Source organism: Prionailurus viverrinus, chromosome X, assembly GCF_022837055.1.
Source record: "Prionailurus viverrinus isolate Anna chromosome X, UM_Priviv_1.0, whole genome shotgun sequence".
Classification (NCBI taxonomy): Eukaryota; Metazoa; Chordata; class Mammalia; order Carnivora; family Felidae; genus Prionailurus; species Prionailurus viverrinus.
In genome coordinates this window covers 10,178,574-10,192,080 of record NC_062579.1, presented here as the reverse complement: position 1 = coordinate 10,192,080, position 13,507 = coordinate 10,178,574, and the positions used below count along the sequence as shown (strand labels likewise).

The 13,507-nt window shown below is 42.9% G+C and overlaps 1 protein-coding gene across 9 annotated transcripts in view; it reads right to left on the bottom strand.

Moving 5' to 3' along the window:
• The window catches only part of REPS2 (RALBP1 associated Eps domain containing 2), a 214,598-nt gene that overhangs the window by 123,293 nt on the left and 77,798 nt on the right, over positions 1-13,507 (bottom strand). For all 9 annotated transcript variants that reach the window (XR_007148970.1, XM_047844132.1, XM_047844135.1 and 6 more), the window contains one exon: positions 13,236-13,333. Coding sequence is in view for 8 of the 9 variants with exons in the window: in XM_047844132.1 (XP_047700088.1) it covers positions 13,236-13,333 (98 nt within the window). In the remaining variant the exon portion in view is untranslated. The remainder of the gene's footprint in view (positions 1-13,235; positions 13,334-13,507) is intronic.

Genomic DNA, 13,507 nt, shown 5'->3' with positions numbered 1-13,507 from the left:
TCAAAATATATAAAGAACTTCTACAACTCAAAACCCAAAGAACAAATAACCCAATTAAAAAATGGGCAGAAGACATGAATAGAAAAGACATTTCTCCAAAGAAGACATCCAGATGGCCAACAGACACATGATAAGATGCTCAACATCACTCATCATCTGGGAAATACAAATCAAAACCACAATGAGATATCACCTCACACCTGTCAGAATGACTAAAATCAAGAAGACAAAAAACAAGAGTTGGAGAGGATGTGGAGAAAAAAGGAACCCTCCTGCACTGTTGGTGAGAATGCAAACTAGCACAGTCTCACCAACTGTGAAAAACTGTGGAAAACAGTATGGAGGTTCCTCAAAAAAATTAAAAATAGAACTACCCTACCACCAAGAAATCACACTACTGGGTATTTACCCCCCAAAATACAAAAACACTAATTCAAAATGATACATGCATCCCTATGTTTATCGCAGTGTTACTGATAATAGCCAAATTATCAAAGCAGCCTGAGTGTCCGTCGATACGTGAATGGGAAAAGACGTGTTGTGTGTATGTGTGTGTGTGTGTGTGTGTGTGTGTGTGTGTATGTGTACATATGTGTGTATGCAAACAATGGAATACTGCTCAGCCATAAAAAGGAATGAGGGGCACCTGTGCGGCCCAGTCAGTTAAGCATCCAACTTCGGCTCAGGTCATGATCTCATGGTTTGTGGGTTCAAGCCCTGCATTGGGCTCTGTGCTGACAGCTGAGAGCCTGGAGCCTGCTTCAGATTCTCTGTCTTCCTCTCTCTCTGCCCCTCTCCTGCTTGCACTCTCTCAAAAACGAATAAACGTAAAAAAAATTTTTTAAAGGAATGAAATCTTGCCATTTACAACAACATGGATAGAGCTAAAGAGTATAATGAAAAACAAATTAAGTCAGTCAGAGAAAAACAAATACCATGTAATCTCACTCATATGTGGAATTTCTAGATTTTTTTTAACGTTTATTATTTTAAGAGAGTGCAAGCGGGGGAGGGACAGAGAGAATCCCAAGCAGGCTCCACACAGCGTAGAGCCCGATGCAGGTCTCGAACCCATGAACTGTGAGATCATGACCTGAGCTAAAACCAAGAGTGGATCCTGAGAAACTTAACAGGAACCCATGGGGGAGGGGAAGGGAAAAAAAAAAAAAGAGGTTAGAGTAGGAGAAAGCCAAAGCATAAGAGACTGTTAAAAACTGAGAACAAACTGAGGGTTGATGGGGGGTGGGAGGGAGGAGAGGGTGGGTGATGGGTATTGAGGAGGGCACCTTTTGGGATGAGCACTGGGTGTTGTATGGAAACCAATTTGACAATGAATTTCATATATTAAAAAAATAATAATAAATAAAAAATAAATAAATAAATAAATAATAAAATAAATAAAAAAACCAAGAGTTGTACTCTTGACCAACAGAGCCACCCAGGCGTGCTCACATGTGGAATTTAAGAAACAAAACAAACAAGCAAAGGAAAACAAAAATAAAGACAAACCAAGAAACAGAGTCTTAACTATAGAGAACTAACTGATGGTTACCAGAGAGAAGGTGGGTATAGGTGTGAGTGAAATAGGTGATGGGAATTAAAGAGTATACTCACCATGAGGAAAAAAATAAAATAAAGGAACACGCTCACTGCAATGCCAAAAATCAATGCAGCAATTCTGCAGACTGAGGATCTGAGCATGGGATATGAATATCCTATACTTACATGTCCCTCCCATTATCTAGTTTAGTTGTAGATTTTGGCCCATAAGCTATTAATTATACAGAGAGAGCACCGTCTTATTTCTGACATGCCTATAAGCATCTGGCATGTTTTCACATCAGGAAAGAATCCTGTAGATAGCCATACAATACAGGTATTCAATCATTTATTTCACTGTGATTTTAGTATGTGGCACTAACACTATTTTTGATTAACCTAAGAAATGCTTATGAATAATCACGGTCTCCAATTCTTCCATCAGGAGCCAAGATCTGCTGTTCCAGAAGGCCATTTTTCCTTGGGATTTTGCTCTCTGGAGAAGGCCAGCAGAAAGTGAAAAATCAGCAGTAGGAGGACACTTTGACAAGGCTGCGGACTTCAGTACCAGTGCATTAACGTGCCCAGCTCAATCCTTGCCAGTTAGGTCAAGGACACCTACCTCCTCCACTATGTCCTCCCTTAATACTCAAGGCAGTCTGAGGTCAGATGGGAAACAGATGTCCCAAGATCTAGGGCTCAATTCAAGGACTGCTTTAGACAATGAGGCTACAGATTGGAGGTGCAAAAAGAGTGCAGATTCTGGAGGAAGAAAGACTTGGGCTCAAATCTGGGATGGTCACTTACTCACCATGAGACGTGGGCCACTTAATTTCTGAACCGTCAGCTCCCTACCTAAAAGATAGTGGCATGGCTCACAGGGCTCCGCCTACCCACCAGCCTCATCTCCCTCCCACTCCAGGCTCTGGCCACACTGGCCTTCTTTCTTCCAGGTCTTGGACTGTGTCTCCTCGGTGGGCTGTATACACGGTGGACTGGCTCACTCAATGCCCACACCATCTCCTCTTAGCAAAGCTATGCACTGCAGACGCTGGCTAGGTAAAAGTACATTATCCAAATACCTTTGCTGTTAGAATTACAGATGGGACTTAGGTTCCAGTAAACATGCCCATGGAAGGCTAATTCAAAACAAGTCACGTGGTCAAACAGGCAGGGAACAAAGCATTCACTTGGCGGGCCTGGGTCAGACTCAGCGTGGAGCTGCAGCTAAAAGCTATGGCAGCAACTGCCCAGGTCTGCAGCTTCCTGACGGTGAGAAAGGCAAAGCTCCCTCAGCCGTCCAGCCATCCAGTCCTGCTGTGCAGTTTGAGGAATTGTTCCTGCCTGCTCAGAACAGAGTCGGAATCTTCAGCCCTTCCAAAGATCTGGTAGGCTTTCCACTCCCTTATTAGAAACCCCGATTTGCCTAAGCTAGCCAGAGTAGACTCTGCTGTCCACAAGGAAGAAACGCACGACCTTAGCCTAGAGGCTTCCCACTCAGCCAGGAGCCCCTCTCCACACCTCCCGGCACCATCCTCCCTTAGCCTGGTTACCTCCTTGTCACCCTTCACAGCTCAGCTCAAGCAGCACTTCTTTGGGGAAGCCTTCCCTCACTTCCTAGCCCTAGGTGGGATTTCTCTGTCACATGCCAGGAAGTCCTCCCTTGCCTCTAGGCAATGCCCATTATACCTGCAGTGGCAGGACCATTTGATTCACATCCATCTGCCCTGCTTGACTGCAAGTCCCCTGAGAGCAGGGACCATGTTTGTAGTCTGCGGGGTACCCCTGGCATGGTGCCTGACCCACATAAGCCACTTAGTATTACCGAGTGGACGAGTACAGGACAGAATCTTGCAAGTAGTCTACCTTGCAAGACTGTTGGGAGAACTGGAATGACACACACAAGGGAAGGGGCCAGCACATCTTCAGGACCAAATAAACACTTGGTTTGGTAGAGACACTCATTGGGATAGGCAACTACGGGGACGACACCAGCTGCTCACCTGAGATTGGGGGAATAGCAAAGGGCCCAGGGGCGGAAATGGTGCCACTGTAAATGAGCCTTGCGTATTTACACCCTAGTATATACTAACTGAGATGAAGGGGTCCTGGAGAATATGCCAGAAACAAACACCCCTCTCCTTTCCAGCTTTAAAAGCTATTATCTGGGACCAGGAGTTCAACTGGGTGTTTACATCTGAGAGGGTAAATCAGAGGTGCTCCTGTCTACCAAATCAATGTGGGCCCTAGCTACTACCAGGAAGGTTCTGGATACCATGATGCCCATATCTGCGGGGAAAAGCAATGCTGACCCCACAAATAAAATGTGCTCATTTACTTTCATCTAGTCTAGCTGACCTGTTGAGCACTATATGGAAGCTAAAATTCTCATGGGTACCAGGTCTATCATTTTTACCCTCTGTCCACCCTGTTCCAAGCACGGCTTCTGCAAGGCCTTAAGGCAGCACCCCAATGAATCCTAGTATTTACTGAATTTTCCTTTTCCCATAAACATCCTTCAGTTTCAATGTCACATGCCCTGTTCTCATATCCTGGAATCACCTCTTTCAATGATCCAGTATCTCTTTACTATTCTCATCTTGTAACACAAAACATTTTTCATGTAGAAGTGCCTCCCAGCAAAGAAACTGAGCAACTACTATCACTTTAATTGTTAAGAAGCATAGGTAGATGGCGAGCACCTGAAGAATATAATAAGAGACAGCTAAAAAAAAATTTAGGCTAAAAAAAGTAAATTTCAGTATCAATTGAAATTAAAGGTTTAAAAAATAAGGCCTAGAAAATCTGAAAAAGAATTAGAAGTGGGTGAAGGAAATAAGAAGAAAGGAGGCTTGATGAGATGAAAAACAGGACCTCTTTGTGATAATAGTGACTAATCGGGTATCTAGGGGGTCCTAGGGAGACTCAGTGAAGTAGAACACATCAAACTTTTTCACCCCTTGGGACATGGCAAATCTCCAGCTAGGGTTTGAAATCAAATGTGGAATGTGTCTGATAAAACAAGATGTCAAGAATAAGGCACTTACATTCCTATAAAATTTATCAAACCAGTTCTTCCTGTTATACAGAAAGGCGAACACACATACACTCTTTCCCACCCTCTTCCTCCTCCTCCCTCTCTTCCCTCAAGCCCTTCTATTTCAGCCAGAGGAAGAGAATTTAGCCAATTCAGCAATGGCAAGAGGTCAACACACGCACAATATATTATCATTCAACATCCCGAACAACAGAAGATTTTCCTAGCCTAATGTTTACCCATAAACTAAGTAATTCCACTTTCTGCCCTAAAGATTATAAACAAGAAACTCCTGTTGCTGGAGGGCCTAAGGTGCTCCAGAACCAAGAGAAGCTGGGGTCCCCAACCTCCTACGAGGGCCTTCAGTGCCCAGACCTCCCCTCAACCACGCAAGAAGCAATTTTCCACATACAATGCAGCCTCTCACTCGCCCAAAGGAAGACACCAGCTTCTGGTTTCAGACTGGTAGGAATGACAAACCAGTAAAGAACACACCGATAACTCAAAAAAGGGGCATACGATATGAAGCAATTCACTGAAAAGGAAACACAAATGACTCATAAATGTAAGATACTCCACTTCACTAATAAAGAGAAATGTTAATTACAAGTACAGTAAGATCTCATTTTTTACCCATTTTTCACCAGAGTGGCAAAGATGCATCAGATTTTTAGCACATTGTGTTAGCATGGGTATGGGAAAATAAACATTTTTGTATATTGGTGGTAAACGTGTGAATTGGTAGTCTCCAATTTGAAAATCTCTATAAAAAATAAAAATGTGTAGACATTTCACTCAATTATTCCATTTCTAAGAACTGGCCCTATGTATTGCAAACATGTATTGCAAGTCTGACTGAAAGTTCCAGATGTTGATCAGAAGGAGCTGATCGTGGCTCAGTCAGCTAAGCGTCCACCTTTGGCTCCAGTCATGATCTCATGGTTTGTGAGTTCAAGCACCACATCGTGCTCTGTGCTGACAGCTAGGAGCCTGGAGCCTGCTTCAGATTCTGTGTCTCCCTCTCTATCTGCTCCTACCCCACTCGTGCTCTGACTCTCTCTCTCTCAAGAATATAACTTTTTTTTAACTTAAAAAAAAATAAGGAGCTGATCCATAAATGATTTATGGAAGATGCACACTATACAATACTATGCATTTAAACAAACCAAAAAGGAGTACTTTATGTACTGCTATAGAATGCTACTAAAGCTCATCGCTAAGTAAAACATGCAAGTGCATAACAGATGTATACTGTATGCTACCATACATGTAAGAAGGTGCAACTCCATGTTTTGTACCTGTTATATATAATTACATAAGAACACCTATATTCACTTGCATATGCATAAAATCATCCTAGAATGATACAAAAGAAATTTGTCATATTCGCTGCCTCTGGGATAGGGAACTGGATGGCCAGTGGAGGGGACGGGAGGGACACTTTTCACTCTACACCCTTTTGTATCTTTTTAATTTTTGATATATTTTTGTTAACTTTTTTTTTTTAACGTTTTCATTTTTTATTTTTGAGACAGAGAGAGACAGAGCATGAACGGGGGAGGGGCAGAGAGAGAGGGAGACACAGAATCCGAAGCAGGCTCCAGGCTCTGAGCCATCAGCCCAGAGCCGACGCGGGGCTCAAACTCACAGACCGCGAGATCGTGACCTGAGCTGAAGTCGGACGCTTAACCGACTGAGCCACCCAGGCGCCCCTATTTTTTTTTTAACTTTTAATTGCCCTGAAGAACAAGGGTATTTGAAAGCTCACAACCCACGATCCAAAACAAAACCAAAACCAGTGTGGTGTTTGCCGTATAACCTGCAACAAGCAAGTAGCACCGTAGCATGCTTTCGCCGCAGCCCAGGGAAGAGGGCATCGTCGGTGGCTGCTCAGCTCTAGCCACTTGGGAGAACAGCCGCGTGGCTCTCTTCAGTGGCTCGTCAGCCCACTGATTTGACCGCAAGATGTGGAGAAGAAAAAACGGCAAGAACTAAACGTGGAGTGGAGTGGCATTATGCTGAAGTACGCACAGGGGAACTTTGCAGGGGACAGAGTCACAGCTCTCAGATAAGGGGAGAGGGGGAAGATTCCAAATTAAGGAAGGAAAAAAAATGGCCCAGGCTCCACTAAAACAAAGCAAAACAACATAAAAACCAACCCCCCACCAGGCCAAATGACCCTGAAAGAGCCCCCCACGGCCCGACCTGTCACGTAGGCCACTTCCCCGGGACAAGCACTAGGTAAGAAAACAAGAGTGGCTGAGACAGTACTGCGTGAGGCCCACTTGCTGACCTGCTTCTTTCTTCTCACACTCAGAGCACCGACGTGCTCGTGACTTGCCTCTACGCCACCTCATTCAATCCCATCCCAATCTTGCAGCCACAGCCTCTACTCCTCGTCACCCCCACCCCCAGCGTCCTAGTCCCAACCATCCATAAAATACCCTTGACACCACAGAAAGTCCTCCAACTGCAGGGACAGTCTCCCAGAAAGTCTAGCTCTGCCTGTTCTCATCCAAACTCCTACAGTGAACAACTCACTCGCAGTGGCTACCAATTGTCTTCTGACTCCTGCCAACACTGCTCCAACAGAGCCTCGGGGTGTTCATTTCTTTCAGCATCCTTTACACACTTCTTTTCCACTTACAACCATTCCGAATAGACGCGAGGAGCAGAGAGAATCTGCTTCTGGACATAAGTACCTACAATTAAGTCCATAGCAGGATGGGGAGGGCATGGCAAGAAACTGAAATTGAGCGAGAATGGGGGGGGGGGGGGGGTAAAGGAGACAACTAAGTTCAATAAACGTTTTTCAACTCACAGACTTTTAGATTAAAACGATGGCTGCTTAGCAAGGTCTAACAATGTCTGCCTACTCATTAGAAAACTTCCACCACAAATAAAGCCAAAACCTCTAAGTGAATGGCAGGGTGATAAAGTTCCCTAAATTCTATCACTATTTTGTCTTTGAAGTAATAAAGACAAGTGAGCATTGAGAATTTACCCCAGAAGACTGTTACATTCACCCCTTCAAAAAGAGAATAAAATATTACAGCATGCATATTTAGGTGCAAAAAGTGAATATGTTTTGATTTAAAATAAAAGATAAAATTTTTTCTAGTGAGATCTGCCTGGAAGTATATTTGATCTACCAAACTTGTATTCCCAAAGTCAGGTAAAAATATATTGCATATATTTAATATTTATTTATATATTTAATATATATTAATATATATTAATTAATTGTTTATATAATTAATTAGCTATTAATTATATATATAATTATATATTATATATAATATAATATAATTATATTATATTATATATAATATATAAAAATTATATAATATATTAATATATAATTATATATTAATTATAATAATTAATTAATAATTAATATATATTAATACGTTAATATATAATATATATGTTTAATATATAATATTTATATATTTAATATTTACATATATACTAAATATATGCAATATATACACATACAAATATACATATACATGAATACCTATATTTATTTATGTGTGCCTAAAATATTCCTGGAATGACACAAAAGAAAAGCTGCCTCTGGAATGTGAAACCCACAAAGAGTGAAGGCCCATCCCTCTGGCTGAGCTTCACAGATAAAGGAGATGAGTAATGAGCTATTTTTTAAGAATGAAAAAATGGAAACTTCACATGTACAAGAAATATTAGAAAATTCTCAAACTTAATGTTATCAATGGAAAAAAAAAAGTATACATGAATGAAGGCAAAAGAGAAAACAAAGAAGGCAAAAGACAAGACAAAGAGTAAGGTTCCCACACAAAGGACACTGGCTATTAGGGAAACAACAGTAGCTCCCTTGTGGCCAGGGTGTGGAGGGAGAGAAGTGAACTACTGTGGCTGAAAAGGTAACAAGTAGGTGTGAACAGCAGGGCCCTGAGGGCCATGTTCGGAAGTAGGTGGTATGCAGAGAGCAGTGGGCAGGTCTCAACCAAGGGAGTAGGGTGATCAGATATGTATTTTTAAGACTATTTTTATATGCAGTAAGCATAATGGATTTGAAGAGGCAAGAGTGGAAGCAAGGAAAAAGAGTTACAGGCTGACAGAACAGATTCAGTGACAGAGGAGGATGGCCTGAACCAAGGAGGTGCAGGGAAATGGACAGGTAAGAGAGGCATTTAGAAAGTGAAATGGCCAGGACCTGGTAACTAAGTGGGCAGGAGGGCAAGAGATGAGTCAAAGACAGCGACCAGCATTCTGGCCTGTGCTGACAGATGGATGGAGACAGGAACGGAAGGGTGAAAGCTGGCTCTGTGGGAAAGACAGTGGGACATCTGAGTGAAGACATCTGGCAGATGGAGATATGTGGTCATAAGCTTCCATACGGCTAAAGAGGAACAGAGTAAGAAGCGCACCCAGGCATCACCAACATGTGAGGTGCTGGTGGAAGAAGAAGAATGGAAAAAGAAGATTAGTAAGAGGTAGTCACAGAAGCAGGAAGAAAACCAGGAGAAGATGGCATCATGGACACCAAACGATGAGAGCATATCAAGACAGTGGTTAATGTCAAAAGCTGCCAAGGGGTCAATGGAGCAAGAACTTAACCCAAAGCAGTTTCTGGCAACCATGGCAAAAACAGACGCAGTGGAGTACAGTGGGAGCAAACGGGGCAATTCTAAATCCTACACCAGCAAACTACAAATGACTACAGTCTAGCTGCTTAGGAAACTTTGTGAAAAGTAAACCACAAAATGACCTATAAACACATAATAGATGAATCAGGAAAGAAGACTTAGTATTTCTTTACAAATCACTGTCAACCCTCCACAGATATAGAATAAGCTCAGTCTGAAATTTCAAGGGGAAAAACATCTCACCCTGAACAAAAAAAAAAAAACAAAAACCCGAATTCATAAAGTACTAAGCAAAAAAACTACTCATTCCAATATTTGGGTGCTGAATTTGGCATAAGCATCTCTAAAATGCCAAGCTCATGAGCTGCAACAGCACTGGCCCAGAATCCCTAAAAACCTCCCCCAGTACCCATAGGCCGCCTCCCATCCTATCATGAGGAAGGATTCGAATACAAGGCGACAGAGGAAGCTAGAAGAAAGCAAGGTTGCCATCAGCACATTAACATGGCAATGTGAGGGGAATGAGTTATCCCAGTCTCAGCTGGCACCAGGCCCAATCCATATTAATCCCCTACCACCAAAACCCTTCTCTTCAGATCCCCTCATCAACAAGACTAATTCAGGTTGGCAATTTTCTTTCTGGGACGTAGAGTCTAGCCAAACTAAGTTGACAGCCATGAGGAAGAAACCTAGGAACAAAAGCAACAAAAACACATCAGCCATGAAAACCACAAACTGTGCTGTCTGGAGGAAGGCCCCTTGTTCTCATCTTAAACAGAAGGCAATGCTTCAAACAGGAGGGGGTGGGGCAGGGGCGGGGCTTCCACTGATGCCAAACAAACATTAAGAGAGTCAGACTGTCGCAGATTATTACAATGGACTGTTAAATCCATTCCAAGTCATTCATGTTATAGAAAAGAGAAGGAACTTACCCAAAGTCACACAGAGTTTGGCCAGTCCTGCACAAGAACCCATCTGGTTTCTTCCAGACGATACCTTAAGTCCTTCTAATGGCCAACTACTGGCAAATACTGATGTTCAGCCCTGGCTCTCCCCAAAGCTCCAGAGCCATTATCTCCTACCATCTCTTTGACACCTCCTCTTGACTCTCTCAAAAGCTCAAACCCCAGCATCTAACACTGAGCTCATGATCTTTCCCCAGAACTCTCAAGGCCAGTTTTTCATCCAGGGCTTCTTAGCTTACCAGATGATATTACTATCCATCTGGTTCCTGAGCCAGACTAAGAAATCACGTCCTGTGTTTGAACTCCAACCCTATCACTTCCTAACTGTGACTTTGGGCAGATTACGTAAGGTCTTTAAATCTCAGGTTTTAGCATCGGAAACATGGGATGACATAGCAGACACCCAGGACTCCAGGCTGGTGTCATCCATACCAGTGAAGGAGAAGCAGCTCATGGATGTCAACTTAGGAGAGCTGCCAAGCTGGATACTGATGCAGGATTTCACCCCCTGAAGGCACTGCTGGAGCGTTTCAAGAGATTACTACCAGTGTTACAAGTATGTCAATGTGAAGAAAGGGGCCATCGCCGGGATTCCTATGGTGCTGGCAGCTTATGTGCTTTTCAACTACTGTCACTGTTACAAGGAACTCCAACATGAGCAGCTAGGCAAGTACCACTGAAGAGGGCCCAGTGTCGAGGCACATTCTGCATTCCTGACCATGGCCTTTGCCTGGTACCCTTGACTCCTTTCATACTCTAATTGAGAATTAAAGAGGACTGGTACATGGGAAAAAAATGGGATAACAGGCATCACCTCATAAGGCAGCTGTGAGCACTGAAGGGGATGTGGATAAAATGCTAAGCACTAGCAAAGAATGTTGTACACGCAGTTCCCTCTATATTCTTGCCTACTCCCCCATTCTCATCCCCTGACCTGGTTAACACCTACAAATCCTTCCCATTTCAACTCAAATGTGGCTTCCCACTAAAAGCCTTCCTTGATTGCCCCCTACCTGCTAAGGGTAGGACATAACTGCACCCCCACGCTGTTTTTCAGCCTCAAAGCAGTGTAATTTCCATTCACAACACATATTATAATGACTTATTTACTTTGCAATGGTTTGATTATTGGCCACCTCCTCCAACTGCCTAGAAGCTCTATGAGGGCAGGGACTGGGACTGTTCCACCTCCATAGGTATATAGTAAACATCAGTTGAACGAAGAAGCATGTCTATTAGCAGGAAACGTGGACCCAGAGATTAGAAGTCACAGGACACCAATCCAAATAAGAACACATGGCATCCCCCCTGCCAGGCGACTAGGTAGAAAGGAACTCGTGATCCCTATCTGACCACTGCAAAGGCCATGATTTCCTGCTTGTGTGAGCATCATTCTAACAGTTCAGGATTAGGACTCCACAGCACTAGGATAAACTCCACACAGACATGCACAGCACATCCTGTAGAACCTTTTAGATGAATCCCAGTCCCTCCAATGCCTTTCTTATTGTAAACCATCATTCCGCAGCAGATGTGATTCTTATATTTAACGACACATATTGTTGTACCACAGGACCTCTAAACACAACCAACTACTGCATCTGGGGCTCAGCTAAAGAAACAGCTCTTTGTTCCAGCTTGGAGGTGAAAGTGAGGTCTTCTGGACATAGGAGAGAATGGCATGTTAGCCCTTCAACATAGTACCAGTAAGCGATTTTCAAGGATAGTTCTTACTACACCCAATGCTTATTTATGTAGCAAGTTCGGAACGTAGCCTCCCTATAGTATGGAACTCTAATGTAAAGTATTTTAAGCGTAGATTTTGACACTGGGTCAAGGCCTGGTTTCAAATTCTGGTTCTTCCACTTACTGGCTATGAATAAAACTTTAGACCCATTACCTAACCTCTCTCAGGCACAGTTAACTCACCCACACTAATAGATATAACAGTACCTAGATCTTATAGTTGTAGGAAGCATTAAATATAAATACACAGCATATGGCTAAATTATTATCCTTAGGAAAGTTCTTTGTACAAAGACTACCACCTTAGAAGATAAAGTTTTGTCCATAACACAGTTCTAGGCCTAACAGAGTACCCATTCCCAGAGGTTATTCAGTGAACACCATGATCTTCCTTCGAAGGTCCTTAGTAATCCTTCTTCCTAAGTTGAACACTGACAAACCACCCAAAAGTAAACCCAGTTTTTTCGTAATTCCTCTCATGCAGACACATACACCAACATGCACACACCCTTTTTTTGAGAAAAGGACCTACCCAGCACAGGACTCAGAGATACTGCACAAGATAACAGTTGCAGATACAAAAAAACAGATGAGTTCTTTATCCAAAAGAAAACACTGGAGAAAGGGAAGCTGAAATTTTCTAAGCCAGGAGAAACTGAGACATCACTTGTGTTTCTGTCAGAATACTGCTATCTATTACATATAAGAAACAGTAGTTGCTACCACACATAAAATAACTGTTCTCCAAAAGGCATGGACTAGGCACTGAGAGAGAATGCCTAAGAACTACCCCTGCCTTCCAAAAGCCTGCAATGTAATTGGAGGCACAAAACAAAGGGCAACAGCTAAGTATGCACCAAATGAATAATAATAAAGAATAAGGCAAAAATAAGAAAGGCTGTTTTGGGGGGAAAAAATGCACTCTTGAGGGAGGTGCCTAAAGACTAAGTAGATACAGGTGGAAGGGCATTTTGACATACAAAAGACCAAGAACCAGCTTGGATTCGTCTAGAGACACCGAGAAAGTGTAGAAACACACGTTACAAAAAAGATCTAGGAAAACAGGGGTGCCTGGCTGGCCCGGTCAGTAAAGCAGGTGACTCTTGATCTTGGAGTCGTGAGCTCAAGCCCCACGTTGGGGGTAGAGCTTACTTTAAAAAAAAAAAGACTAACGAAAATATACAAGCAACAAAACAAGAAGTCCAATATTTGCCCAAGGGGGCAGTTTTATATCTTCCTTGTAGAAAAAAAAAAAGGCAGCCCATCAAAAAGCTATGTCCCCAAAGTCTGCCACTGGCACAACCCCACATCACTTACCCGAATAAGGGAAGCCTGATGGCGAGGGGGTTTGGTTCCTGGGGCCCCCGATGAGGGTCCTTCAGGCTGGACAAGGGGCTGTCTAGCTTCATAAGGAGCTGAAAAAGCAGGAGGAAAAGTCAGCACAGCACAAAAAGATTCCACCCAAAAATTATGATGTCACACTCAAACTGAGACTGTCTGTTCTTCAGGGAAGAATCAGCAAAGGAATTAGAGTTTATGGACATAGGGCCACCTTGTACAAACAAACCTGGGTGCAATCGAAAGCCATT